This window comes from Rhinopithecus roxellana, chromosome 15 (genome assembly GCF_007565055.1).
Source record: "Rhinopithecus roxellana isolate Shanxi Qingling chromosome 15, ASM756505v1, whole genome shotgun sequence".
NCBI classification, from domain to species: domain Eukaryota; kingdom Metazoa; phylum Chordata; class Mammalia; order Primates; family Cercopithecidae; genus Rhinopithecus; species Rhinopithecus roxellana.
The window spans coordinates 98,184,085-98,210,439 of record NC_044563.1 but is presented as its reverse complement, the minus strand read 5'-3'; the positions used below and the strand labels follow the sequence as shown (position 1 = coordinate 98,210,439).

At 38.8% G+C, this 26,355-nt stretch overlaps 1 protein-coding gene across 4 annotated transcripts; it reads left to right on the top strand.

The window, feature by feature from the left end:
• Positions 1 to 299: 299 nt before the first annotated feature.
• SAAL1 (serum amyloid A like 1) lies at positions 300 to 25,347 on the top strand. Of its 4 annotated transcripts, XM_030918763.1 has the most exons (12): positions 307 to 1,252; positions 1,541 to 1,654; positions 8,374 to 8,457; positions 12,919 to 12,998; positions 14,769 to 14,828; positions 14,969 to 15,084; positions 15,759 to 15,939; positions 18,063 to 18,145; positions 18,233 to 18,421; positions 21,568 to 21,764; positions 24,183 to 24,275; positions 25,199 to 25,347. In XM_030918763.1, the coding sequence occupies exons 2-12, from the start codon at positions 1,592 to 1,594 to the stop codon at positions 25,289 to 25,291; spliced, it is 1,239 nt and encodes a 412-aa protein (XP_030774623.1). In that variant the 5' UTR covers positions 307 to 1,252; positions 1,541 to 1,591; the 3' UTR covers positions 25,292 to 25,347. The 4 variants fall into 4 exon arrangements, with proteins under 4 accessions (XP_030774624.1, XP_030774622.1, XP_030774620.1 ...); XM_030918762.1 differs by having other exon boundaries at positions 302 to 1,654; positions 21,571 to 21,764; XM_030918760.1 differs by having other exon boundaries at positions 306 to 1,654.
• The last annotated feature ends 1,008 nt before the right edge of the window (positions 25,348 to 26,355 follow it).

Sequence of the window (26,355 nt, the reverse complement as noted above, 5' to 3'; positions counted from 1 at the left end):
GCTACCACAACTTTTTGTCCACAATTCATTTGAATCACTTTGCCTTTTTTTGTTCTCTTTTTTTTTTTTTTTTTTTTTGAGACGGAGTCTCGCTCTGTCGCCCAGGCTGGAGTGCAGTGGCCGGATCTCAGCTCACTGCAAACTCGGTCTCCCGGGTTTACGCCATTCTCCTGCCTCAGCCTCCCGAGTAGCTGGGACTACAGGTGCCCGCCACCTCGCCTGGCTATTTTTTTGTATTTTTTTTAGTAGGGACGGGGTTTCACCGTGTTAGCCAGGCTGGTCTCGATCTCCTGACCTTGTGATCCGCCCGTCTCGGCCTCCCAAAGTGCTGGGATTACAGGCTTGAGCCACCGCGCCCTGCCCACTTTGCTTTTTCTAATATGACTATCCCTTTACATGTCTTTCTCCACTAGATCCTAAAAGTTAAAAAAAAAAAAAAAATCTTAAAAGTAAGGGATTATATCTAATTCGTCTTTGTATATCTACCCCAGTGCCTAGCAACAGTATTTACTTTGTGAATGTTGAAAGAATAGATTTACCCAAGGCACTACGTTTTTAAAAGAAGGTTTTTGCAATAAAAGATACTTTGCTGGTAGCCTCTTTGTGTCTTCTAAACGATTATGGGTTATTATTAAAGTAAGTCCTCACTTAACATCAGTAGGTTCTTTGGAAATTGTGACTTTAAGCAAAATTACTGATAATGAAACCAATTTTACATAGCTAATTGATATAAACAAGAGTTAAGTTCCTGTGGCATATTTCTGGACACAAGAACATCACCAAACTTCTAAATGAGGACCCAAAACACATCTAGTATTAAATATTGAGATAAATGTGAGCTATAAATACATTTAAGAAAGGTTAATAAAAACAAGATAACTGTTTACCTAATTTTGGTGAGTTAGTGAGTGATGGTGGTTGTAGTGATTATCACTACAACTTTTATTGTTTGATTATGTTAAATCAAGGAATAAATGTTTACAAAGCAAAAATGACTACCTCTTACTACTGTACAGTCCAAAAACAATAACAAATAAGGCAGGCTTACTGAGCACGTTCCTACCACATAATTATTGTCGTGCATCTCTATGATTATTGTCTTCTTTACAGATTTTTGTCTTATAATAATTTGTATTCATCCATTTCCCAACCCACTTGCTCTGGTTCAGGGTTGAGGGTGGCTGGAGCCTATACCAGCAGCTCAAGGTGCAAGGCAGAAACCAGCCTTGGACAGGATGCCATCCCATCACAGGTACACACACACCCACATTCACTCAGATTGGGACCATTTAGACACACCAGTTATGCTAATGTGCAAATTTGGGGGATGTGGGAGGAAACTAAAGTATCTGGAACAGACTCATGCACACATGGGGAGAACATGCAAACTCCACACAGACGGTGGCCCTGGCCAGGAATCAAATATTTTTGTCTCATCAACGTTACAAGGCGATGTTATTCGATCACCTGCTGTATTTGGGTGCCTGGTTAGTATTGTAGACAACTTTTATTCATGTTTTCTTTCTTTGTGTTTCTGAAGATTGTTAGCCCTGAAAACACCAAATCTAGCTCAGATGATGAGGAGCAGCAGATGGAGCTTGATGAAGAAATGGAGAATGAAATTTGCAGAGTATGGGATATGTCAATGGATGAGGTATGAGGCTGGAAACAAAACTCTGAAAAGACTGTTGGGTGAGGAGGTGGTGAATGGATGTTTTAAAAACGGTTCAGTCCTTCACTCTGGGGAAAGGCTTTATCTCCTGTCTGTAATCACACTCATATATGATACAGGGAATGAGATCCTATGAGCTATAGTGCTAAACTTCTGTCTTTGAGGCTGGAGGATCTGAGCTCTCAATAGATTCGGACTAAATACATAGCTCTTATGAATGTATTCCTACAAACATGTAGGCCAGGAAAGTTCTGACACTTACCTACCTAAAGAGAACTCTGGCCATATGTTTGAGAGCAGGTTAGGAGTTAGAAGACCACTAATATACCATGATAGTATTAGAAGGAAAGGACAATAACTAATACGTCTATAGTTGCAATATTAATCATTGTTTTAATATCTGTGTTTTATTCTATAGCTCAAAAGCATTTTCATTTTTCGTATTCTATTTGATCTTCACAATAACCCTGTAATGTAGGTAGTACTCTTATTTTACAGTTAAGAAAATAGAGGCCAAAAGAGATTAAATGGCCTATGTGATCTCTCTTGTTTTATTGCCTAGACTTTTGCAGTAGCTTCCTGATTAAAATCCTTGTTCTAGTCTCTTTCACCTCCCTTCTGTCCTCTACATTGCCACCCCTGTTATCTTTTTTCCAGAAATACAGACTTAATTGTACTCATCTTCTTAAAAATTGTCAATGGCTATTCATTGTTTCAGTCATTTTATTTAAAACTTTATTGAGGTATAATTAACACACCAAAAAACTGCCTATTGTTTTGAAGTATCATTGACACTGATAATTTTTTTTTTGGAGATGGAGTCTCTATCACCCAGGCGGGAGTGCAGTGGGGATCTCAGCTCACTGCAACCTCCGCCTCCAGGGCTCAAGTGATTCTCCTGCCATAGCCTCCAGAGTAGCTGGGAGTACAGGCGTGCACCACCAATCCCGGTGAATTTTTGTATTTTTGGTAGAGACAGGGTTTCACCCTGTTGGCAAGGCTAGTCTCGAACTGCTGACCTCAAATGATCCACCCACGCTGGCATCCCAAAGTGCTGGGATTATAGGTGTGCGTCACTGCACCCAGCCAATAAACTTTGACAACGTGTACGCAGATGAAACTGTCACTGTAATCGGAATAGAGAGCATATCCATCACCCCTAAAAGTTTCTTTATGGTCCTTGGTCATCTCTTCCTCTTGCCTCTCCCTTCCTCCATCCTCTCCAGGCAACCGCTGATCTGCTTTCTGCCACTACAGATTAGTGTGTATTCTAGAGTTTTATATAAATGTGCTCATATTCTCTTTTTGGTCTGGCTCTTTTATGCAGCATAATTATTTTGAGAATCATCCATGTTATGTATATCAATGGCTTATTTTTTTTTATTGCTGAATTGTGTTCCATTATATGTATATACCACAATTTATTTTTTTACCTGTTGATGAATGTTGGAGTTGTTTAAGGTTTATTACAGATAAAGCTGTTGTGAACTTTTGTATACAAGTGTGTATGGACATGTACTTTTCTTTTCCTTGGATGAATACCTAGAGTGGTGTATTAGTCCATTCTCACGCTGCTGTAGGGAAATACCTGAGACTGGGTAATTTATAAAGGAAAGAGGTTTAATTGACTCTCAGTTCAGCATGGCTGGGGAGGCCTCAGGAAACTTACAATCATGGCAGAAGGGGAAGGGGAAGCAGGCACCTTCTTCACATGGTGGCAGGAAGGAGAAGTGTGAGCAGGGGAAATGCCAGATGCTTATAAAACTATCAGATCTCATGAGACTCACTTATTATCATGAGAACCGCATGGGGGAAACCGCCCCCATGATTCACTTACCTCCACCTAGTCTTGGCCTTGATACATGGGGACAATGGGGATTGCAAATCAAGGTGAGATTTAGCAGGGGACACAGAGCCAAACCATAACAAGTGGCCTGACTGGATCATATGGTAAGTGTATGCTGAACTTTTTAAGAAACTTTCAAGTTGTTTTCCTAAGCAGTTTTTACCGTTTTACATAACCACAAGCAGTGTGTGAGACATAATTCCAGGTCCAGTTTCTCCTCATCCTCATCAACACTTAGTATGGTCAGTCTTCTTAATTTTAGCCATGCTAGTAAGTGTGTAGTGATAGCTCATTGTGATTATAATTTGGACTTCCTTAATTCCTAATGATGAGTATCTTTTCTTTTTTTTTTTTTTTTGAGACGGAGTCTGGCTCTGTCGCCCAGGCTGGAGTGCAGTGGCCGGATCTCAGCTCACTGCAAGCTCCGCCTCCTGGGCTTATGCCATTCTCCTGCCTCAGCCTCCCAAGTAGCTGGGACTACAGGCGCCCGCCACCTCGCCCAGCTAGTTTTTTTCGTATTTTTTAGTAGAGACGGGGTTTCACCGTGTTAGCCAGGATGGTCTTGATCTCCTGACCTCGTGATCCACCCGTCTCGACTTCCCAAAGTGCTGGGATTACAGGCTTGAGCCACCGCGCCTGGCCGATGAGTATCTTTTCATGTGTTTATTTGTACTCCGTGTATCTTTTTTGGTGAAGTACCTGTTTGAATCTTCAGCCTGTTTTTTAATTATGTTGTTTTCTTACATTTTCTTCTAAAAGTTTTATAATTTTAGGTTTTACATAGAAGTCTGTGATCCATTTTGAGTTAATTTTTGTATAGTACATAGTGCAAGGATGGGTTGAAGTTTATTTTTTTGCCTATGGATATTCAATTGTTCTAGTTCATTTGTTGAAAAGATGATCCTTTCTCCACTAATTGCTTTTGCATCTTTGTCAAAAATCAGTTGTCCACATACTTTATACTTTGAAATCTTTCTTTTTAAAGATAGACATCTAGCACTATAAAATTTTCCCTAAATATTTATGCTTTACCAGTATTCCACAAATTCTGATATGCTGTGTTTACAATTTTTTTTAAGACAGAGTCTTGCTTTGTACTTTTTGTAGAGATGGGGTTTTGCCATATTGGCCAGGCTGGTCTTGAACTCCTGGCCTCAAGTGATCTGCCTGCCCCAGCCTCCCAAAGTACTGGGATTACAGGCATGAGCCACCATGGCCACAGAAGTTCAGAATACTTTCTAATATTCTTTACTTTTTCTTTGGTTCATAAATAAGATTCAAATATTTGGGAATGTTTTAGTTATCTTTCTGTTGCTGTGGTCGTTGAACACTGAATCCTTTTAAATGTGTTGAGACTTGTTTTATAGCCCAGAATATGGTCTGTCTTTACCAATCTATCTTTGTCTTTACTTTGTCTTTACTATCACTTAAAAGACATGTTCACTTAAAAAGCATGTGTGTTCTGCTGTTGCTGGGTGGAGTATCTTATTACCAATGTCAGATCAGGTTGGTTGAGAGTATTGTTCAGATCTACTTTCTGTTTGCTCTACAATTATTGATAAATTATGGTTACATTTTTTTTTAAAAGAAATAAAACCTGTGTTTTAAATGAACTCTTAGGGTGAAAATCTCAGTTTTAAAATTGAGAAAACAGTGCTGCTGTTTGAAGGAGGTTATTGGTGCTATTGGTGCGGGGCAAAGTCATGTTCTTTGGCCTCCTTTTGCTCCCTTACAAGAGGTGCCCTTGAGGCACCACTCAGAACTAAGCTCTTCACTGACCATTGAAGTCCGTGGTGCAAAGTCTAGTGAGTTTATATCTCAGCCTTGTCTCTTATTGCTCTGTAACCACGAATTCAGTGTGCGAGGACCAGAGACCTCCAGATAGATACTTCCTGTACTTTCATGTGTCCATGGGTACTATTCATGCCTCTCTGTTTAGAATGGCTTCCAGCTGGCAAAATCCTTCTCACTGTTTGTGGCCCGGCTTCAGTGTCACCTCCTCTGTGATGCCACCCCAGACCCTCCAGTCAGAATTAACCTCTCATTTCAGTGTTCCCACAGAATTGCTTCACTCTGTTACATGTGTCCTCTGATGGATTTAAATTCTTTCTCATCAAAGCATAATGTCACCCCTTCTGAAATACCTTCTTCAATGTCATGTCTAAAGTAGCCCCCTTTATCTGGGTTTCTAGCACATACCATCTTATTTTCTTTTAGAAATTGTGTAGTTCAGTTGTTTATATATTTATTGTTTGTTCATTTATTTAGAAAGAAAATTCCTTGGGACTGAGTCCTTATTTAGCTTGTTCACCGATGTGTCCCCAGAATCTAAAACAGTGCCTATTAGGTTTTTCAGAAAATATTTGGGGAGTAATGAATGAATAGATGAATACCTGAGAGGTAGCATGTTGTAGTGGTTAAGAACATAGTCTCACTAGGTACTTGCCTATATTCCCAGTTATTTGGAAGGCTAAGGCAGGAGGATCACTTGAGCCCAGTAGTTGGAGGCTGCAGTGAGCTATGATAATGCCTGTGAATCTGTGAATAGCCACTGCTCTGGTATGGACAGGAAAGCAAGACCCCCATCTCTTTTAAAAAGCAAGACCATAGGCTCAAGTCAGACTCAGGTGGGTTCAAATCCTAGCTTTACTCTACTGAGACTGTATAATCTTGGGCAGGTTGCTGAACTTTTTAAACTTCAGTTTGCTTATGAGTGTAATGGGACTAATAATGTTAACTAGTTTGATAGAGTTGTTTTGAGAACTAAATGAGATAGCATGCAAGCCACTTCACTGTGCCTGGCATTTAATACTTGTTCAATGAATGTTAATTTTATTACTGTTGGTATTGATATTGTTAGGCCACCCTTGTGCTACTCCAGGAATTACCATTAAATTTAAAAATTTCTGCATGTGACAAAGAATTGCCCACAGGACAGACAGCTTGATCACTTACAGTGAAGAGAATCTGCTGTTATGACTTTCAGTTTAGAGTGTATCTTTGAAAATATTATTTTCTCAGACCATGGTCTTTTAGTAAGTAGAGTGTGTCTCTCCCAGTCAGTTGTCTGGCAGGTTACTGGTTTCAGTTGCTGTGGAGAATAATTGCGTCTCTCTTTGAGGTGTTCCAGGGCCCTTTAATGCATGCAGCTTATATTTTAAGTTAAGGCTTCTCAAATATACACCTCAAATTTAGTGAAAATCTGAAGCAGTAGACAGCCAGAAACTTAATTTTATTTATATATTTTACATTGCAAATCCCCAAGCAAACTGACTTAGCTTTTGTGTCTTACATTCCTAGGTGAGATTTGGCCCATTTGGGGCCACATGTCCACTCACATGTCATCTGTATGTTATGCCCCTTTCAGCACTGTGGCAGACTCTCTAGGAAGAAGTTATGAGGCTACCACAGTTACATTGTCATCAGACTTTTTATTCTGTTGATGATTTTGAAAACACAAGTTCCGGTTTTGGACGGGACCCTATAGCAGTTCTTGACTTCTTTCCCCTACTGTGTTTTAAGCTCTTGGAGGACAAGAAGGAATTTTGTTTTTGTTTGTGACAAGGTCTCACTCTGTTGCACAGGCTGGAGTGCAGTGGCGATATCTCAGCTTACTGCAACCTGTGCCTCACGGGTTCAAGCAATCCTTCCACCTCAGCCTCCTGAGTAGCTGGGACTACAGATGGTACACCACCATGCCCAGCTAATTTTTGTATTTTTTGTAGAGATGGTGTTTCACTATGTTTGCTTAGGCTGGTCTCGAACTCCTGGGCTCAAGTGATCTTCCTGCCCTGGCCTCTGAAAGTATTAGGATTACAGGTGTGAGCCACCTCTCCCAGCCAAGTTTTACTCTTTTTTTCTCGCTGTGTTGCCCAGGCTGGAGTACAGTAGCAAAGTCATGGCTCACTGCAACCTCAACCCCCCCAGGCTCAAGTGATCCTCCCACCTCAGCCTCCCAAGTAGCTGGGACTGCAGGCATGTGCCACCACACCTGGCTAATTTTTGTATTTTTTGTGGATATGGGTTTTCACCATGTTTGCCCAAGCTGGTCTCAAACTCCTGGGCTCAAGTGATCCACCAACCTCAGCTTTCTAACCAGCCTCCCAAAGTGTTAGGATTACAGGTGTGAGCCACTGTGCCCAGCATGTTGCTTTTTTCCCTTGTCCCCCACTTCTAGCTTAATACCTCATAGGTAATCACCAAATGTGTTTGGATGTGTTTAATGAGAATTCCTAGTGGGCAGAAACATTATTAAGGTAAATAGATTCGGGGCAGAAAAGAGTGGGATAATCCTCCGGAGTATTGTAGGTAGTTTAGATTTGTTTACAAAATTGTTCCATTGTCTGGGACCAGTTACCATAAAGACTCTCTAGTATCCCTTTTGTCTGTTGACACAGTTCCTAAGCCTGTGGTTTTTTTTTCTTTTCTTGTGTCTAAAATTCTAATTTTATTTTATTTTTAAATGTTTTTTGGAGACAGAGTCTTGCTCTGTTGCCCAGGCTGGAGTGCAGTGGTGCAATCTCGCCTCACTGCAACCTCCACCTCCCGGGTTCAAGCAATTCGCCTGCCTCAGCCTCCTGAGTAGCTGGGACTACAGGTGCACGCTGCCACGCCCAGCTAGTTTTTTTGTATTTTTAGTAGAGATGGAGTTTCACCGTGTTACCCAGGCTGGTCGTGAACTCCTGAGCTCAGGCAGTCTGCCAGCCTTGGCCTCCCAAAGTGCTAGGATTGCAGGTGTGAGCCACCGCACCTGGCCTAAAATTCTAATTTTGATATAGAATTTTATGGTTGCCTAAGCTTTGGGGTTTAGGGAAGAATATTCAATATCCACGCTAATAATCATTTTTCTTTTCAGGATGTGGCTTTATTTCTCCAAGAATTTAACGCTCCTGATATATTCATGGGAGTACTGGCTAAGTCCAAGTGTCCTCGATTAAGAGTAAGTATGTACATTTCTAAAGTCTTCTTTGAAGCAATAAGAACAGATAGTGCTGGATGGTCATTTATTTTTCTCACTTTGATTTTCTTACTGACTGTAAATCAACAAATCAGCCTGTAGATGTTAACTGAACATTGCCAGGTCCTAGGTAATTTGCTATTTAAATTTATTTTATTTTATTTTTGAGACAGGGTCTCACTATGTCTCCAAGGCTTAGGGTACAGTGGCATTGATCACAGCTCACTGCAGTCTTGACCTCCTGGGCTCGAGGGACCCTCCCACCTCAGCCTCCCAAGTAACTGGGACTATAGTTAACTATAGTATAGGGACTATAGGTGTAAGCCACCACACCCAGCTAATTTTCATTGTTATTTTGTGAAGACAGGGGTCTCCTTATGTTGCTCAGGGTGGTCTTGAACTCCTGGCCTCAAGTGATCCTCCCACCTTGGCCTCCCAAAGTACTGGGATTATAAGCATGAGCGCCTGTAATAATTTAATAATATTAAATTTTTAATAATTTAATAATATTAAATTTTTAGAATCATAGAATTATAGATTCAGGCTGGACCAGGGAAATTAGCACTTTCATTTAACTGCTGTGGAGACGAGTTAGGCATAACCACTGTTATGCTGCTAGTATGTATCAGAGCAAGGAGCAGAACCCGGGCCTCCCATTTTCCAATTGATTGCTCTTTTTTACTGACAAAATCCACCATTGCTTGAAAACTATTGTAAACTTAGCCTGCTGCTCAAGACTTCTACTCTCTGAACCTAACTCATCTTTCCAGCATAAAATCTGGACAACCAGGTAACCCTTCTGATTTAGCCAGGCCTTTCTTCTCCCTGTCTCACACTGTCTCTGTGCCTCCCTTTGGGTGCCTTCTGTCCCCTCTCAGTATTTGCATCTGTTATTCACAGTAGTACTTGGCCTTCCACACCTTCCCAAGTAAGTAAGTAAGCTTTCAGTGGTCATTGCTGTTAGTAAACTGCCAAGAACAATATATAAAGACTAAAGGAGAGGACCTTATATAATGTGTGCAGTGTACTGTGCTTTATTGCCAATTAAATTGCCATGTGCTGTGCATACATGGATTAGTAAATATCTGTTCAATAATTGTAATTATGAAGAACTGCTGTTTACTGAATACCTGGTCTTACTACTATGAGGTATACTTTTAAAGAACTAGATCTTGGGTGAAGATATGTGTTCAGGGTCACACAACTAGGAAAGAATGGAGCTGAGATTTCAGCCTAGGCCTGACTCAGGTATAACCACTGTACTGTATTTCCTCTCTTTCAGATTATAAAATGGAGAATTCCATAGTGTGTTTTTACAAATTGAATGTTGAATTAAAATTCTTATTTAAGTAGAATGTTCTGTCTGAATTAGGGCCTGATTAACCATTTTTTCCTTGGTTCCTTATATTAATGTAAGACTTGATGATTATGCTATTTTTGTACTGAGTTTTTCTGTACAAAAAAGTAGTGAGTAAATATATTTACTCACTACTAGTGTATAAAAAAATAAACTTATGTCAGGAATGGCACCTTTTAGGATTTAGTCATATTGTTGTATATACCCGCTGGCCACCATCTGCTGCCACAGTGATTCTCAGCCTTGGCTGCATGTTAGAATCACCTGGGACATGGGCTCTCAAACTTAAGCATGTCCCCGCATCACTAATCGCCAAGCCCCCCTCCAGAGTTTCTAGTCCAGTAGGTCCAGGATTCCTAATATGTTCCCAGGTGACGCTGGTGCTCTGGAGCATTGCCACACTCTGAGAAGCTTTGCCCTGGGGAACTTTTGAAAATCTTGAGTCAGGCCATACCCTAGATGAGTTAAAGCAGAATCTGCAAGTGTGAGACTTTGGCCAGCTTTTAAAGTTCCCCAGGTGATTCCAGTGAGCAGCCAAGACAGAAAAACTTGATCTTTGATTGGAAGTTCAGTTATTCCCTCTTTAGTTTATAAGGGAAATGTATGTGGTTTTTTTCTGCCCCTACTCACTCTTAATCTTTTCCCAACATTTGACCACCCATATTTTTTTGAAACTCCATTTCTGTGGTTCCTGTGTCATCTCACTGTTGAGTCACTCCTCTCTCACCTTTCATTGGCTTTTTTCTTTCTTCCTTTTTTATACTGTCCTGAATATGGACATTTTGTAAGGTGTAGGCCTGATCCTTTGCTCTCATTATATTCATTTTCCTAGTGAACTTATGTGTTTTCTTTACACCTTTAAGTTGCAACTCGCCTGTAGGAGCAAAGCCTCGACTTCCTTTCTGATAACTGATGTCACATCTCCAACTTTCTTCAGGCATTCTCTCCTTGCATGCTGTACAGTTGTCCCTTGGTATACATGGGGGATGGTTGCAAGACATTCCCCCATACTGAAATCCGCACATACTCAATTCTGCAGTCAGCTCTGTGGAACCTGTGTGTATGAAAAGTCAGCTCTGCATATTATGCAGGTTTTGCATCTTGAGGACACTATTTTCATTCCAAGTTTGGTTAGAAAAAATCCACCTATAGTGGACCCACACATTGAAACCTGTGTTGTTCAAGGGTCAACTGTGCTCTCTAACCGTGATTGTGTATGTCCTCAGTGATTTATGTTCACGCTTATCTGATCATAAAAGTCACCTGGTATATGCTGGGTAAACAATAGCTTTCCAGGCTCTACCCTGGGAATTATAATTCAGTAGATCTGAGATGAGATTTGGAAATCTGTATTTTTAACAAGCTCCCTGAGTGATTCTTACATTCCAGCAAGCTTGGAAACACCGTACCATCTGAACTCATTGTAGCCTTTTATGCACTTTCTTTTTTAGTTTTCCTGTCAATGGGACCAATATCACTGACTGGGGAAATGAGGCAACTTGAAAGCTAGGAGTCAAGTTCAGCTGCTTTCTCCCTTATCCTCACGTTGGATTATTTTGCTTTTACCTTGAGAGTCTTCCTCAGCTTCATCCTTTTCCATGCCTGAGGGCCCTCCTCCTCTTGCGTCTTGATAACTGAGGTGCAGTTTGGAATAGTGGTTAAATACTCAAGCTCTGGAGCTCTGCCGTGTTCTAGTTGGAGATCTCAAGATCCTATTAGGCAAGTAGCTTAACTTCTCTGTGCCTTAGTTTCCTCATCTGAAAAAATGGGGATACTATTAGTACCTATCACCCAAGTTATTATATGAAATTATACATGGAAAATGCTTAGAGTAATGCCTGGCCATAATGAGTGGTAATAAATGTTATTACATATTAATTAACTATTACTGAGATAGATTCTTAAATTCTTTTCAACTTCTTTTCCCTATGCACTAGTCTCCCCTTATCCTTGGGGGATACATTCCAAGGCCCCCAGTGCCTAAAACCAAGGATAGAACTGAACCCTATTTATAATATACACAAATTTCCTTTTCCTTCTTCACAATTTCATGGATAGATTTGTTCTTAGAGATCCTAAGCAACTTCAGCATACATTTTTGTATGTTTTTCTTATGAAGTCAAGAACTTTCACCTTTTCATGTAAAGAAAGCACTTAATGGTGGCTCGTTGACATATCCAAATTGCCAGCATCGCTACTCTTGTGCTTTGGGGCCATTATTAAGTAAAATAAGGGTGACATGAACACAAGCCCTGTGAGATACCATGATGGTCGATCTGATAGCCAAGATGGCTACTAAGTAACTAATGGGCAGGCAGTGTATACAGTATGGATATGTTGAACAAAAGAATGAGTCACATCCCGGGTGAGACGGTGCAAGATTTCATCATGCTACTCAGAAAGACGTGCAATTTAAAACATGAATTGTTTATTTCTGGACTTTTCCGTTTAGTGCTTTTATACCAAAGTTGACCATGGGTAACTGATACCATGGATAAAGAGGGACTACTAATACATTACGCATTTTGCCACCAGTATAATCTTTCTAAGACACTGTTTCAGTATGTTGTCTCCCCTCCTTGAGCATCTTCATGATTCCAAATAACTTCCCAGATTAAGTCTAATTCTTCAGCACGGCATTCAGAGCCCTTAATCTCAGTCCTTTATACCGGCAGTATTTACCTCATGCTGTTCACCCACTTTGTGCCACAACCGGAGTACTTTATTGTCTACCATCTTCACCACATACATGATTCCCTTCCTGCCTTTGCTGATACTTTCCCCTTATTTGAACATCTGTCTTTTTGTTTGCATATCTCAATCCTGTCAATCATTTAACACTCGTTTTATCGATAGGAGTTCTTCCATAGCTCCTGCCTTTGCCCTTTCTTGTTCTTATGTCTTTCATCCCTTCTCAAATACTGTAAGCTTGTCAAGGTTAGGGTACAGGCAGTATATGTCTTTATCCTGCCTCCCCTCTGCCTTACCCCAAAAGTTGGCTCAGTGAAAGTTTTTGTTCAAGTTGATATTTTTGTTTATGTTTTTCGTCTCAGAGCCATTGTGACTTGTAAAATTTGATTTGGCAGGAAATCTGTGTGGGAATTTTAGGTAATATGGCCTGTTTCCAGGAGATATGTGTGTCCATCAGCAGTGATAAAAATCTTGGGTAAGTCTTACTATATAATTATGTTTTAAAATATATTATTTTATACCCTTAAGGAAATTCTAATACTTAGGAAAAGTAGCAAATCTGAAAGATAGTCTTTTCTTTGTCTTGATGAATACTCTCTAGGAACTTCATTGTGTGTTGATGGTAGCTAGGGGCTTCTTCAGGAGGTACTGAAATGATTCAGGATTTAAGCCTGTTTTCTTCAGTAGCAAAGGAATCTGAATTGTCAGCTGGTGGCAGTAAGCCAGATAGGGGAAGAACCAGTGGGACAAAACTTGGAGATTGGGTAGCCAACTGGAATCCAAAACATTTTAGGTGCAGGGAATCCAATGACTCAGCTGGAGTCTGCAGAAACTAGATTTGTTGAATAATGTCATCCTGAGAGCTCTGACTTAGAGGATAAAACTTGTCAACAAACTAGAAGATAAAGGGTTGCCTCTGTGATGAAAAGACTTTCAGATTTCGGCTTCGAGGCTAGTTCTCTTCTCCATGTGTAAAGTTCTGGGCAGAAGGTTTTTTAATGGAGGAAACCCAAGTTTGGTTACTGTGTTCTGAGAACACCCTGAAATTATATGCTAAATTTTGTGGTTGTATTAGTTTTCTAGGCAAAGGGTTCATGGCTGTTAATCAGAATCTCAAAGAAATTTGTACCCAAATGGGTTAAGAAAACTGTTCTAGGCAGTTTTTGTCAGAGCTGGGGCTGTGAGGGTTTTATCACAGGATTCAAGTACCTGGGTTTCTCAGAAAGAGATAACTCCTAGTTATGGAGGGACTTTAAGATCCTAGTTCAGAGTATTTATTCCTCAGTAATTTACAGTCATCCATGGAGCAAATGACTTAGGATTATGTTTGGTCTCTATAATGTTCTCTATCAAAACTCCAAAAATGAGAAATGTTAACAAATGTTATAAATTCAAGTAAATGCTTATCTTAATATTAGTATGGTGCAATTTATTTTGCTGATGGGAAAATAAATTTGTTGAACCACTTTAGAATAGTTGGGCATTATCTGGTCACGTTGGAACATATGCATGTGCTGTGACCAGCTCATAGTGGGCATATATGGTAAGAGAAACTGTGCACATGTGCATCAGGATAACTTTTACAAATATTATAGGAGGATTACTTGAAATAGCCCCAAATTGGAATCAACGCAAATGTCCATCAGCAGTAGTCTGGAAAAATAAATTGTGTTATTTTCACACAATGAAGTACTCTGCAGCAATTGGTCAAAGAATAACAGCTAAAGAAACAACATGGGTGGATCTTACATGTATAGTTTCCAGCAAATAAATGAAGACTCAAAAGAATAAGTATAATATAATTTATTTCATATGTTGTCTCCCCTCCTTGACCATCTTCATGAATCTGAATAACCTCCCAGATTATGTCTATTTATTCAACATGTCCTCTTAATCCTTTTACCTGCAGTATAAAGCAACACCAAAATATACAAAATAATAAAACTATAGAGCAAAGTAAAGAAATGATTGCTGGAAAAATCAGAATGGTCATCATTTCTAGGTGGGAAAGAGAATTGTGATTTGGAATGGGCACATGGTGACTACTGAGATGCAGCTCTGTTCTGTTTCTTGGAAACACGAGTGTTTGCTTTATAATTATTTATTAACTATAGATTTGTATCTTTTGGGCTTTTCTGAATACATGCTGTATTTCACAATAAAGATGTTAAAAAACTTAAATGAAAACTCGGATATTTTCAATGCGAGAAGTGATGCATATCGGTTAACTTCTTTGTTTTTGTAGGCAGGTATTGTTGCACTGTTTGTATGATTCAGACCCACCTACTCTGCTGGAAACAAGCAGGTATGCTTTTCCTTTTATGAATTCTATAAGGTTACTCATAAGAGTAGCTAAGAAAAAAAGCTAATTTTTTATTTTCGAATTCCCTTTACTGGTTTTTTTTGTTTTGAAAAGTAGAAATTCAACCCACGTTTACCATGTAGGTTGTTGCTTACTTGCCTTTCCCAGGCAGAAGTGGCCAGTGTTTGGGTTGAAAGGATCCGGGAACATCCAGCGATTTATGATAGCATTTGCTTCATTATGTCAAGTTCAACAAATGGTAAGTCATCATGTAGTCTAGAAAAAAAATATGTTTTAAATTTTATTTAATTTTTAGGAAATCATGTAACTATTTCTAGAAGTCACCTTTTTGAAAAAAGCCTTGGGTGCAAGCTAATAAAGTTTGTTAGTTTGAGACAGAATCTTGCTCTGTCACCCAGGTTGGAGTGCAGTAGTGTGATCATAGCCCACTATAGCCTCAAACTTCTGGGCTGAAGGTATCCTTCTGTTAATCTCCCCAATAGCTGGGACTATCGTCGTGCACCGCCATGCTCAGCTCATTTTAAAATTTTTTGTAGAGACGGAGTCTCACTTTCTTGCCCAGGCTGGTTTCGAACTCATGTGTTCAAGCAGTCATCCAGCCTTGGCCTCCCAAAAGTGTTGGGATTACAGGTGTAAGCCACCATGCCCAGCTTTTTGTTTGTTTGTTTTTTGGAGAAAGTTTTTTGATTGCAGATATAAAATTTCTTAAAGTCCTGGGACACTGATGAATTCCTCATTTAAAAATGAGGAAAAATAAGCAAATTTAAACATGTGAGATAAGTAAATCACCCTTTAGAATAAGTACTGCCTTGGCAAGATTTGGTTTTGTTAGAATAGCTTTAGGAATTTTGCTTAACACCTATTGCTTTTAGCAGTTTGTTTTTATTTCAATATCTGTTTTATTCTCTGCAGTTGACTTGCTGGTGAAGGTGGGGGAGGTTGTAGACAAGCTCTTTGATTTGGATGAGAAACTAATGTTGGAATGGGTCAGAAATGGGGCTACTCAGCCTCTGGACCAACCCCAGGAAGAGTCTGAAGAGCAGCCAGTGTTTCGGCTCGTGCCCTGTATACTTGAAGCTGCCAAACAAGTACGGTAAGTGAGCTCTTTCGTGCAAAGTGCTCTGGGAAAATGCAATTGATAGAAGTATTCTCAGATATAAAAGTCTTCTTAGATTCCTTATAACAGAATAAAGTACACAGTCACTCCTTGTTACGTTAATTCACTACTAATATTTGTGATGCAACCTGTATGCTTTTTACAAGAATGATAGTGGTTGCAAACTTCCTGTTACATTGTCATTTAGCTGTAGGATGTTATTCAACATTAACTGGTTTCTGTCTTATCATATTTTATGTAATTTAAATCAAAGAGAAAACATTTTCTTGTGCTTTTACACTGAACATTTAACAACTTCTTAATGTTGCACATCTTTTTTTTTTTTTTTTTTTTTTTTGCTCCTTGTGTTTATATGCCAGTCTTCAATAAGTGACTGATTTTGGGACTCTGATGTCTTGTCAAGAGTGATTACTAAGCCTTACAGGTCATTATAACTGTTTATTGCTAATCACTAGAAAATTAATTTTTAAATTGTTCTGCTTAGTGATTTGCTTAGTGCATTCTTAGTGCTGAGTAAGCCACATCAAAACCTATTAATTTTGTGTCCTTTATCCAAGTGAGGATTAAATTCATCATCTTTCCCTAAACCTGCTTCATCAGTATTCTCAATCTCAGTAAATGATGTAATCACTGTCCTATTTGGATAATATAGAAGAAATGGAAAAGCCATTACAGAATCTTTCCTGCCCCAGTATTTTCCCATTGTAGTCAACTCCCAACCCTTATTCCTAACTTTTTCTGGGATTCCATCCATGCCAGTCAAGCCATTATTGTCTCTCATCTGGAGAACTGCCACATTCTTTTACTTGAATTTCCTGCCTCTATGCTTGCTTTTCCCAAGCCTAGACTTTAAAGCTGTTTTTGCAAATTACGCACTCATCTCACTCTCATGCTTCAGTCTTTTCAGTTACCTTCCTTAGGATAAGGTCCAGAAAAAAACAAAAACAAACACGAACACAGCTTGGGTACTGTGTACATCACCTGGGTAATGGGACCATCCGTATTCCCAAACCTCAGCACCATGCATGTAACAACCCCCAACATCTACCTTCTGAATCCAAAATATAAATAAATAAAATAGGGGAAAAAAGAATGAAATAAATGAAAAATTCTCAGAAAAATAAAGTGCAGCTTATAGGCCCAGTAGTGCTATCCTTATTCCTTGTACTCTGTGTATCAGTCATGTGAAGTTTGCTTCACTTCTTCAACTGAACCAGCTCTCTTGTCTCCAGGCCTTTGCACAGTACATTTCCTCCACCTCACATACTTCTTTGCCCCTTCATTTTCTGTGTAAACATCATTTTTCTTAAGGTACCTTCCCTGACCCTGCAAACTAAGTCTCCTTGCTGTATAGTGGCTCCTAGCCCTATAGTGTTACATTCATACCACTTTATTGTAATTACCCCGCTAGCAATCTTCTTTCCTTTTAAAGTATAAACTTTATGAAGGTAGGGATAACATCTTATACATCTGTTTTCTCAACTCCTAACATAGTGCCTGAAATTTAATTTGTAAGTACTTAAACATTTGCCAAACCATTGTTTTAATTGTTCACTGTCTTTTCACTTGCTTGGTTGAAGAACTAAGATTATGAGTTTCCAAACTATTTAGATTTTTGAGAATCCAGACGGTTGATCATAAAAATTAGACTTATATGCTTTTAGTATTCTCAGCTAGGGAGCTAGGGTAATCCTGAGACGTTTTCAGAACATCATTATTGTTGATGCATGGTGCAGTGGACCTTACGTTCATACTATAAAAATCGCAGTCATATTTTGTTCTGATTATTCAAGTAAACCAAAATGATAAAGTATCAACTAGCAGGTTTCTGCATTGTTGCTTTTATGCGATAGAGCCAAAAAGATTTTTTTACTTCTTGTCCTGTGTGTGTTATTTTATATAATATTTATTTTTTGCTGTTTCCCCTATTAGAATATAAAGGCTCTAACGAGCACAGAGCCTTCGTTCCTTTCCTTGTTTTATCCTCAGCACCTTGAACAGTGGCTGGCAGAGTAATAAATATTTATTGAATGGATGAATGATTGGAATCCCCTGGACAGTAACGTTGTTGATTCAGTGCTTTTACTTTTCCTATTTAGTTCTGAAAATCCAGAATGGCTTGATGTTTACATGCATATTTTACAACTGCTTACTACAGTGGATGATGGAATTCAAGCAATTGGTAAGATGGTTTATCGGAAGCGCTACAGTTACTCATTTAATTGTTTGCCGATTTTAAAGTACTGCTTTATTTGTTGTCTTTATTAAGTACATTGTCCTGACACTAGAAAAGACATTTGGAATTTACTTTTTGACCTGGTCTGCCATGAATTCTGCCAGTCTGATGATCCACCCATCATTCTTCAAGAACAGAAAACAGTGCTAGCCTCTGCTTTTTCAGTGTTGTCTGCCATTTATGCCTCACAGACTGAGCAAGAGTATCTAAAGATAGAAAAAGGCAAGTACAATTTCCTAGGCTCATATTGTTTTTCATTTCAGTTGATTTCTCCCTTTTAAAAAATGCTTTCATTTCCCTAATTATAAAAATATGCTAAACTTCAAAAATTTATTTTATTATCATATTTATTTACTTATTTTACTTTTTATTTATTTTTATTTTTTGGAAAGAGAGTCTTGCTCTGCTGCCCAGGCTGGAGTGTGGTGGTGTGATCTTGGCTCACTGTAACCTCTGCCTCCTGGGTTCAAGTGATTCTCGTGCCTCAGCCTCCCAAGTAGCTGGGATTACAGGCACACACCACTGTGCCCGGCTAATTTTTGTATTGTTTCAGTAGAGACAGCGTTTCACCATATTGGCCAGGCTGGGCTGGAACTCCTGAGCTCAGGTGATCCACCTGCCTCGGCCTCCCAAAGTGCTAGGATTACAGGCGTGAGCCACCCCGCCTGGCCTATTTACTTATTTTAAAGACAGAGTCTTATTTTATCACCCAGGCTGTAGTGCCATGGCAGGATCATAGCTCACTGCAACCTTGAATTCCTGGGCTCAGGTGATTGTCTCACCTCAGCCTTCTGAGTAGCTGGGACTACAGCCATGTGACACCACACCTGGCTAGTTTTTAAATTTTTTATAGAGACAGGGTCTCACAATCTTGCCCAGGCTTGTCACAAACTCCTGGGCTCAAATGACCCTCCTGCCTTGCCTTCCAGAGTGCTGGGATTACAGGCATGAGCCTCTGCACCCTGCCTAAAAACTTATAAAAAATATCAAGGAAACATGATGTCTGTAATCTTATCATCCAACACATGCACATATATTTAATTCTGCTTTTTAGCCAACATTTCATTTAGAAATATAAAATGAATATTTTCCTTTGTAAACACACAGTCTTTCACAGAATGATTTTTATGACCACAATTAAATTCATGATTCATTTAGAATTTATTCTGGTGTCACATGTGAAGTGTGACTTTAATTCTTTTTTCCCCCTTTGATAACTTTGGTACTAGTGGTATCAATTTTTTTTCCAGAGGGCTACCCAGTTATCTCAACATCATTTAGTGAATAATCCAGCTTACCCACACTGATTTGAAATTTCATCATTATTTTTAAAATTCCCCTATATATTCTATTCAGTTCCATTACTATGTTCATATATTAGTAGCCATAGTGTTTTTAAATATTAAGGTTTTATGTTTTAATACTTAATAAGGCGAATTCCTCTTCATTCTAAGTTTTCAGAATGTTTTTAACTATTCTTATCACTAACTTTAAGTTCCAAAAACAAAAACTTTCTGATATTTTTATTGACATCGTGTTAACTTTATAGGATATCTAAGAATATGTTATACCCTTTCATTTGTTCAGGTCTTTTTTGTGTCCCTCAGTAATGGTTTCTTTATATAGATCTTGGATATTTCTTATTAGTTTCATTCCTAGATATTTTATCTTTTGGGTTTACTATTGTCTATGACATATTTTCTTCCACTGATTATTGTTGTTGGAATATATGAAGGCTATTGATTTCTGTATATTAACTTTGCATCCTATAACCTTATCAAATTCTTACTATTTTTGGTAGTCGTTCCAGTAATAATCTTTGGGCTTTATGTGATAGTGCTTTGGCTTAAATTAGATATATTTTATCACTTGTCTGTCTCTGGTTTATTCTTCTTATCTTTCTGGGTTGCCTAGAATCTCTGGTGTAAAATAATAGTGATGGTAGAAAGCATCCTTACCTTCTTCCTGATTTTATTAGAAATAATCCTAGAGTTCCACTGTTAAGCATTATTGGGTATAAGATACATGTTTTACAACCAGGTGCGGTGTCTCACACCTATAATCCCAGCACTTTGGGTGGCTGAGGTGGGCGGATTACCTGAGGTCAGGAGTTCAAAGTCAGCCTGGCCAACATGGTGAAACCCTGTCTCTGCTAAAAATACAAAAATTAGCCAGGTTTGGTGGCGTGCGCCTGTAATCTCAGCTATTCGGAAGGCTGAGGCAGGAGAGTTGCTTGAACCTGGGAGGCGGAGGCTGCAGTGAGTCGAAATGACGCCTTTGCACTCCAGCCTGGGCAACAGAGCAAGATTCTGCACCCCCTTGCCCCCCTAAAAATAAGATATATGTCTTACCATTTAAGGAAATATTAATCTGTTTCTATTTTATTAAGAGTTTTTAATAAAAAAAAGAACGTTGAATATTTTTAAGATCTTCATTTATAAATATGTTACCTCATTGAGAAGGTGGCATTGAGTACAGTCCTTAGGGAGAGAATGGAGGAGTCATGTGCATACTTGGGGAGACGAACATTCCAGACAGAGGGAATAGAAAGTGTAAAAGCCCTCAACCAGAAGTATGCCTGATATATTTGAGGGGGAACAGTGAGATCCCATGTGGCTGGGGTGGATTTAGCAAAGTAGCACATGGAGCCAGAGAGGTAGAGTATGGAGGGCCTGATTTTGCCTTTTCCTCTAAATGAGGTAGGGAATCATGGTGAGTTTTAAGCAGAAATTGAATACACATGAGCTGACTTTAATAGGCTGCTGTTTTGATGAGAAATGTAGGAGTCATTGGTATAAAAGGGAGATGAGTTAGGAGGCTTTTAGAGATTCTTGATAATTAACTCATAGCAAGAAATGTTATAACTTGGACCAAGATATTAACAGTGGTAGTGGTAGAAAAATCCTGTGAGCTAATTTTTGTGTACTTTTTGTAAAGACACGGTTTCGCCATGTTGCTCAGGCTGGTCTTGAACTCCTGGGCTCAAGCTACCCACCCATCTTGGCCTCTCAGAGTGCTGAGATTGCAAGCGTGATCTACCACCCCTGGCCTCCTAGGCTCTTTTGATTGCTGAGTCTTCATTGCTTTAGTTCTCAACTCAATGTCACCTTGTCAGAGAGCTTGCCCTGCTAGACTGCTATATTCCTCTTTTATTTCCTTCATAGAACCTAACCAAAACCTAAAATAGTCTATTTTATTTACTTATTTGAAAGTATAAAAATGTAAGCCTCTTATAGGCTGACATCTTGCTGATGTTACCACTGTATCTGTAGTACCCAAAATAATAATGTCTAGCACTAATTCAATACATATGAATGAAAAACCAAACTTAACTGGCCAATTCCATGTTTCTTGATTTGTTTATACAGTAGATCTTCCTCTAATTGACAGCCTCATTCGGGTCTTACAAAATATGGAACAGTGTCAGAAAAAACCAGAGAACTCGACAGAGTCTAACACAGAAGAAACTAAAAAGACCGATTTAACCCAAGATGATTTCCACTTGAAAATCTTAAAGGATATTTTATGTGAATTTCTTTCTAATATTTTTCAGGCATTAACAAAGGTAGGAAAGAAGTATTGATGATGTCATGAACAAAAGAAAGTGTGGGTTGCTTAACGCTCCAACTTTATTACTGTTTTTTTTAATATGAAAGTAATAGGCAGGGCGCGGTGGCTCAAGCCTGTAATCCCAGCACTTTGGGAGGCCGAGATGGGCGGATCACGGAGTCAGGAGATTGAGACCATCCTGGCGAACATGGTGAAACCCCGTCTCTACTAAAAAAAAATAAATAAATACAAAAAACTAGCCGGGCGAGGTGACGGGCGCCTGTAGTCCCAGCTACTTGGGAGGCTGAGGCAGGAGAATGGCGTGAACCCGGGAGGCAGAGCTTGCAGTGAGCTGAGATCCGGCCACTACACTCCAGCCTGGGCGACAGAGCGAGACTCCGTCTCAAAAAAAAAAAGAAAGTACTATATATTTTGGGAAAATGAAGTAAAATCTTAATATCACCATGAGTTTATAATCTTAAAAACTGCTAGCTGATGTGGTTTGGTATATTTATGTATGACAAACATATGCATATGTTTGCATGCATGTATTTTTATAAATGCATTTTTCCTATACTTTAACCCAGCATATGCAATTTTTATAGACTACTGTTTTCCCATAACACTATATTATAAGCATTTTTCTTGATTCTAGATGAAAGACTTTTTACTGAGAGCCAGTTTAAACCTAATTTACCAAATAATCAGTTTTCAAAATTTACTGCAAACTTCTCTTAAGGAATATTCTCCCTGAATATGTTCAGTGGTTATTAACATTCCTCCTTTGACCATATTTTTTTCTATCCATATATTTGGAAAGAAATATATTATGAATATGTTATGAATATATTGTATTATGAATATAAAATGCTACAAATATAGCTGTGAAGAATATATTTATTCATACCCACTGAATTTTTTAAAGAGTATTCCTTAAGAAGTTTCTCTTGGCCAGGCGCCCATAATCCCAGCACTTGGGAGGCTGAGGCAGGTGGATCACTTGAGCCCAGGTATTTGAGACCAGTTTGGGCAACATGGCAAAACCTCATCTCTGCAAAAAATACAAAAATTAGCCGGGTATGGTGGCACATGCCTGTGATCCCAGCTACTTGGGAGGCAGAGATGGAAGGATTGCACTCCAACCTGAGCGACAAAGGGAGACCCTATCTCAAAAAACAAAATGAAACAAAAGGTTTCTCTTATTCTGGTGATTTTTTTTTTTTATTAGTTGTCTTGCTTCTCTTTTCCCTATTTGTATTTTCCAGATTTGGGGTTATTACCTCAGCAGGTTTTACAGAATTTAAATTACTGAATTCAACATTATAAATGTGAAGATGGCTAAGGCATAATGGCCATATTTTGTCAAAATACTATTTACATGTGAAATGTTGGCTTTTACTTGACCCTTATTATTGGGTATTATAATTTTTATGTCAAAGTTCAGGTAATAAATTGTGTCTTATTTTGATTTGCATTTTTAAATTAATGAGATTGAAATATTTGGATGTCGTATATTTTGTTTCCTACTTTTTTATAATTTATCCATTTTGATTATAAATTTATCCATTTATAATTTATCCATTTGATTTAGTTGGATAATTTTTAATTATTGGATAATTAAATAAAAATTATTAATTGGATAATAATTTTTAATTATCCAATTAAAAATTTATCCTTTTTTTATAATTTATCCATTTGTATGAATTTCTTGGGTAATAATGCATCTTTTCCATATTTATCACATGTATTTTTTCCCATTCTTTGCTGTTGCTTTTGTTTTTTGGAGCACCTACTTTTAAGTGGTAGGAACATCAATGGTGAGCTGAGGCTATGTCATGCAAATTTTTATATGCCATGTTTAGGGGATTTGGACTTAATCTTGAAGAAACTGAGGAGCTACTAAAGATTTTTTTTCTTTTAAGCACCAAGTGATATGATCAGTTTAGAAAGATTACTCCAAAAGCAATAGAGACGAAGGAGTAGAGGAAGGAGTAGAGAGAGTTGAGGCTGGAGGGCAGGAGATCAACTAACAGGCTCTTGGGGTTGGTAATCTTCAAGAATAATCTGAAAAAGGATGGCAGCCTAAACGATAGAAGTTTGAATGGAGAGGAGGGATGGGGTAAGAGAGATTTGGTAGAATAGAATTGAGCACTTGCCGGGAGGGGTCAGGAGTAGAGGGGAGGGAAAAGTCTTCGCTGTGTTCCAAGTTTGTAGTCTGTGTAGCAGGGTGGATGGTGGTGTCCTTTACTAAAATAAAGACGACAGTGGAGAACACGTTTGGGTTACATAAGCCTCCTTGATGTCGGTGGGTTCAGTTGGGACATTTGAAATGCCTATGAAGTCAGGAAGGAATTGAATATCCTTATTTGTTTTTATTCACTAGTTAAAGCTTGAAAAAATTTTCCTTTTTTGACATTAAATGTTGTTGTTTTAGGAGACGGTGGCTCAGGGAGTAAAGGAAGGCCAATTGAGCAAACAGAAGTGCTCCTCTGCATTTCAAAACCTTCTTCCTTTCTATAGCCCTGTGGTGAGTATGGGTAAATGTATAGGTGGCCAAGTTTTGTAGGATTACTAAATGTTTTCAAGTAAGCACTTGATTTCGAGGTCTTGTCAAAAATTATAGCATATACAATTTATATGACTTAATGCCTTTGTCAGATAGATGACTGCTGGAAACAGAAAACCACATACCATATGTTCTCACTTAGAAGTGGGAGCTAAAACCATTGGATACCATGGACATAAAAATGGGAAAGGTAGACACTGGGGACTACAGGAGGAGGGGAGGAAGAGAGGGAGGGCAAGGGCTGAAAAACTACCTATTGGGTACTAAGCTCACTGCCTGGGTGACAGGTTCATCTGTGCCTCAAACTTTAGCATCATGTGATATACCTTTGTACCAAACCTGCACATTTAGACATTTAGATCCCCCTGAGTCTACAATAAAGGTTGGGGGAAAGAAAGATGACTACTGGAAAATTCATACTACTATTGGGAGTAATAATTCTAAGAGGAAAACTTCAGCTCGGAATCTATAGTACTCCTTTCTGTTATGAAGTAGGTAGCATCTATATTAAACCAAAATCAGATTCTTGGGAATAGGCAGTAGGTTTTTATGGTTCTTCAAATGACATCACATTTCCTACCATTAGAATCAGATTTCACAATAAGAACTTTTTCAGGAAAATGAAGGACAGAATGTGGGAACAGACTGTAAAGAGGAGGCAGGGGGAGAAGTACTAGCTCAAGAGTAAAACGGAATGGGAAAGAATAGTCATTTCCTTGAGAATGATTTAGAAGACTGCTTAGGAAGTCCTGTTACTGTCATCTGGAGATCTGCCAGCAATTCTTTTCCATTGGACCATTTAGAAACCACAGGTAGAGCAATCAGTACCTTAAACCACGTTTTTCTCTTCTGTGTTTGATTTTGTTTGTTTGTTTGACTCATAGGTGGAAGATTTTATTAAAATCCTACATGAAGTTGATAAGGCGCTTGCTGATGACTTGGAAAAAAGCTTCCCAAGTTTGAAGGTTCAGACTTAAAACCTGAATTGGAATTACTTCTGCATAAGAAATAAACTTTATTTTTCTCACTGACAGTTGAAATTGACTTATTGGAAATATTAGCTAAACCCCTAGTAGACCATAATTGTTTGGTGTTGTATTTTTCTGTCCTAGACTTGTCTCACTTTTTTTGACTTTGGAATCTGGAGTTTCACCCCTGTCACCTTATTGGTAGGCTGCACTGACCATACTCAACATGAGATTTGAAAGACACTGATGAAGTCACTCCCACCTGCTGGCACGAAAATTCCACTCATTTTTTTTTTAAGTTTAAGCTTAAGATGCAAATACCAATTAGGAATAATACTTGAGGTTATTAGTTATGTTTACCTCAGTGCATATGAATTTCACATTTTTTTCCTGAGAGCATGTTTTGTTTGTTCATTTGTTTTAAGACGGAGTCTTGCTCTGTCGCCCAGGCTGGAGTGCAGTGGCGTGATCTTGGCTCACTGCAAGCTCCGCCTCCCGGGTTCACGCCATTCTCCTGCCTCAGCCTCCCGAGTAGCTGGGACTACAGGCACCGCCACCTCGCCCGGCTAGTTTTTTGTATTTTTTAGTAGAGACGGGGTTTCACCATGTTAGCCAGGATGGTCTTCATCTCCTGACCTTGTGATCCACCTGCCTCGGCCTCCCAAAGTGCTGGGATTATAGGTGTGAGCCACCGCGCCCGGCCTTCTGAGAGCATGTTTTAAAAGGGGAAGCACGAGGACCTTGTGTACCTGAAGGAGTGTTCCACAAAAATGGTAAATTACAGAGGAAGAAGGAGAAAGAGGATAGTAGTGGGAAGACTAGGAGTGTCCAATTTATTTTCTGCTCACATTTCTGCCTTGGACCTACACTGTTTACTTTGTTACTTATTTATTGTTAACATTTTGAGTTTTGGTACATAGTTTCATAGTACTTTGGTATGTTTGAAAACATCCTCTATCTATAAATTATACTTTTAAGTGACCAGTGTTAAAGCATTTTTAATGCTACATGTTCTGAAGTATTCACTCACAAGATTTAGTGCTTGAATCAGTTGCAGTGATATTTTAAAATGG

Bases quoted from the DNA above. Each gene is read 5' to 3' on its own strand.
- SAAL1 (XM_030918760.1), top strand. From the start codon at position 1,514: ATGTTTTCTTTCTTTGTGTTTCTGAAGATTGTTAGCCCTGAAAACACC. The intron at 15,940-18,062 runs GTAAGTGAGCTC...TTTCCTATTTAG, and splicing joins GAAGCTGCCAAACAAGTACG to TTCTGAAAATCCAGAATGGC. The intron at 24,276-25,198 runs GTGAGTATGGGT...TTTGACTCATAG, and splicing joins TTCCTTTCTATAGCCCTGTG to GTGGAAGATTTTATTAAAAT.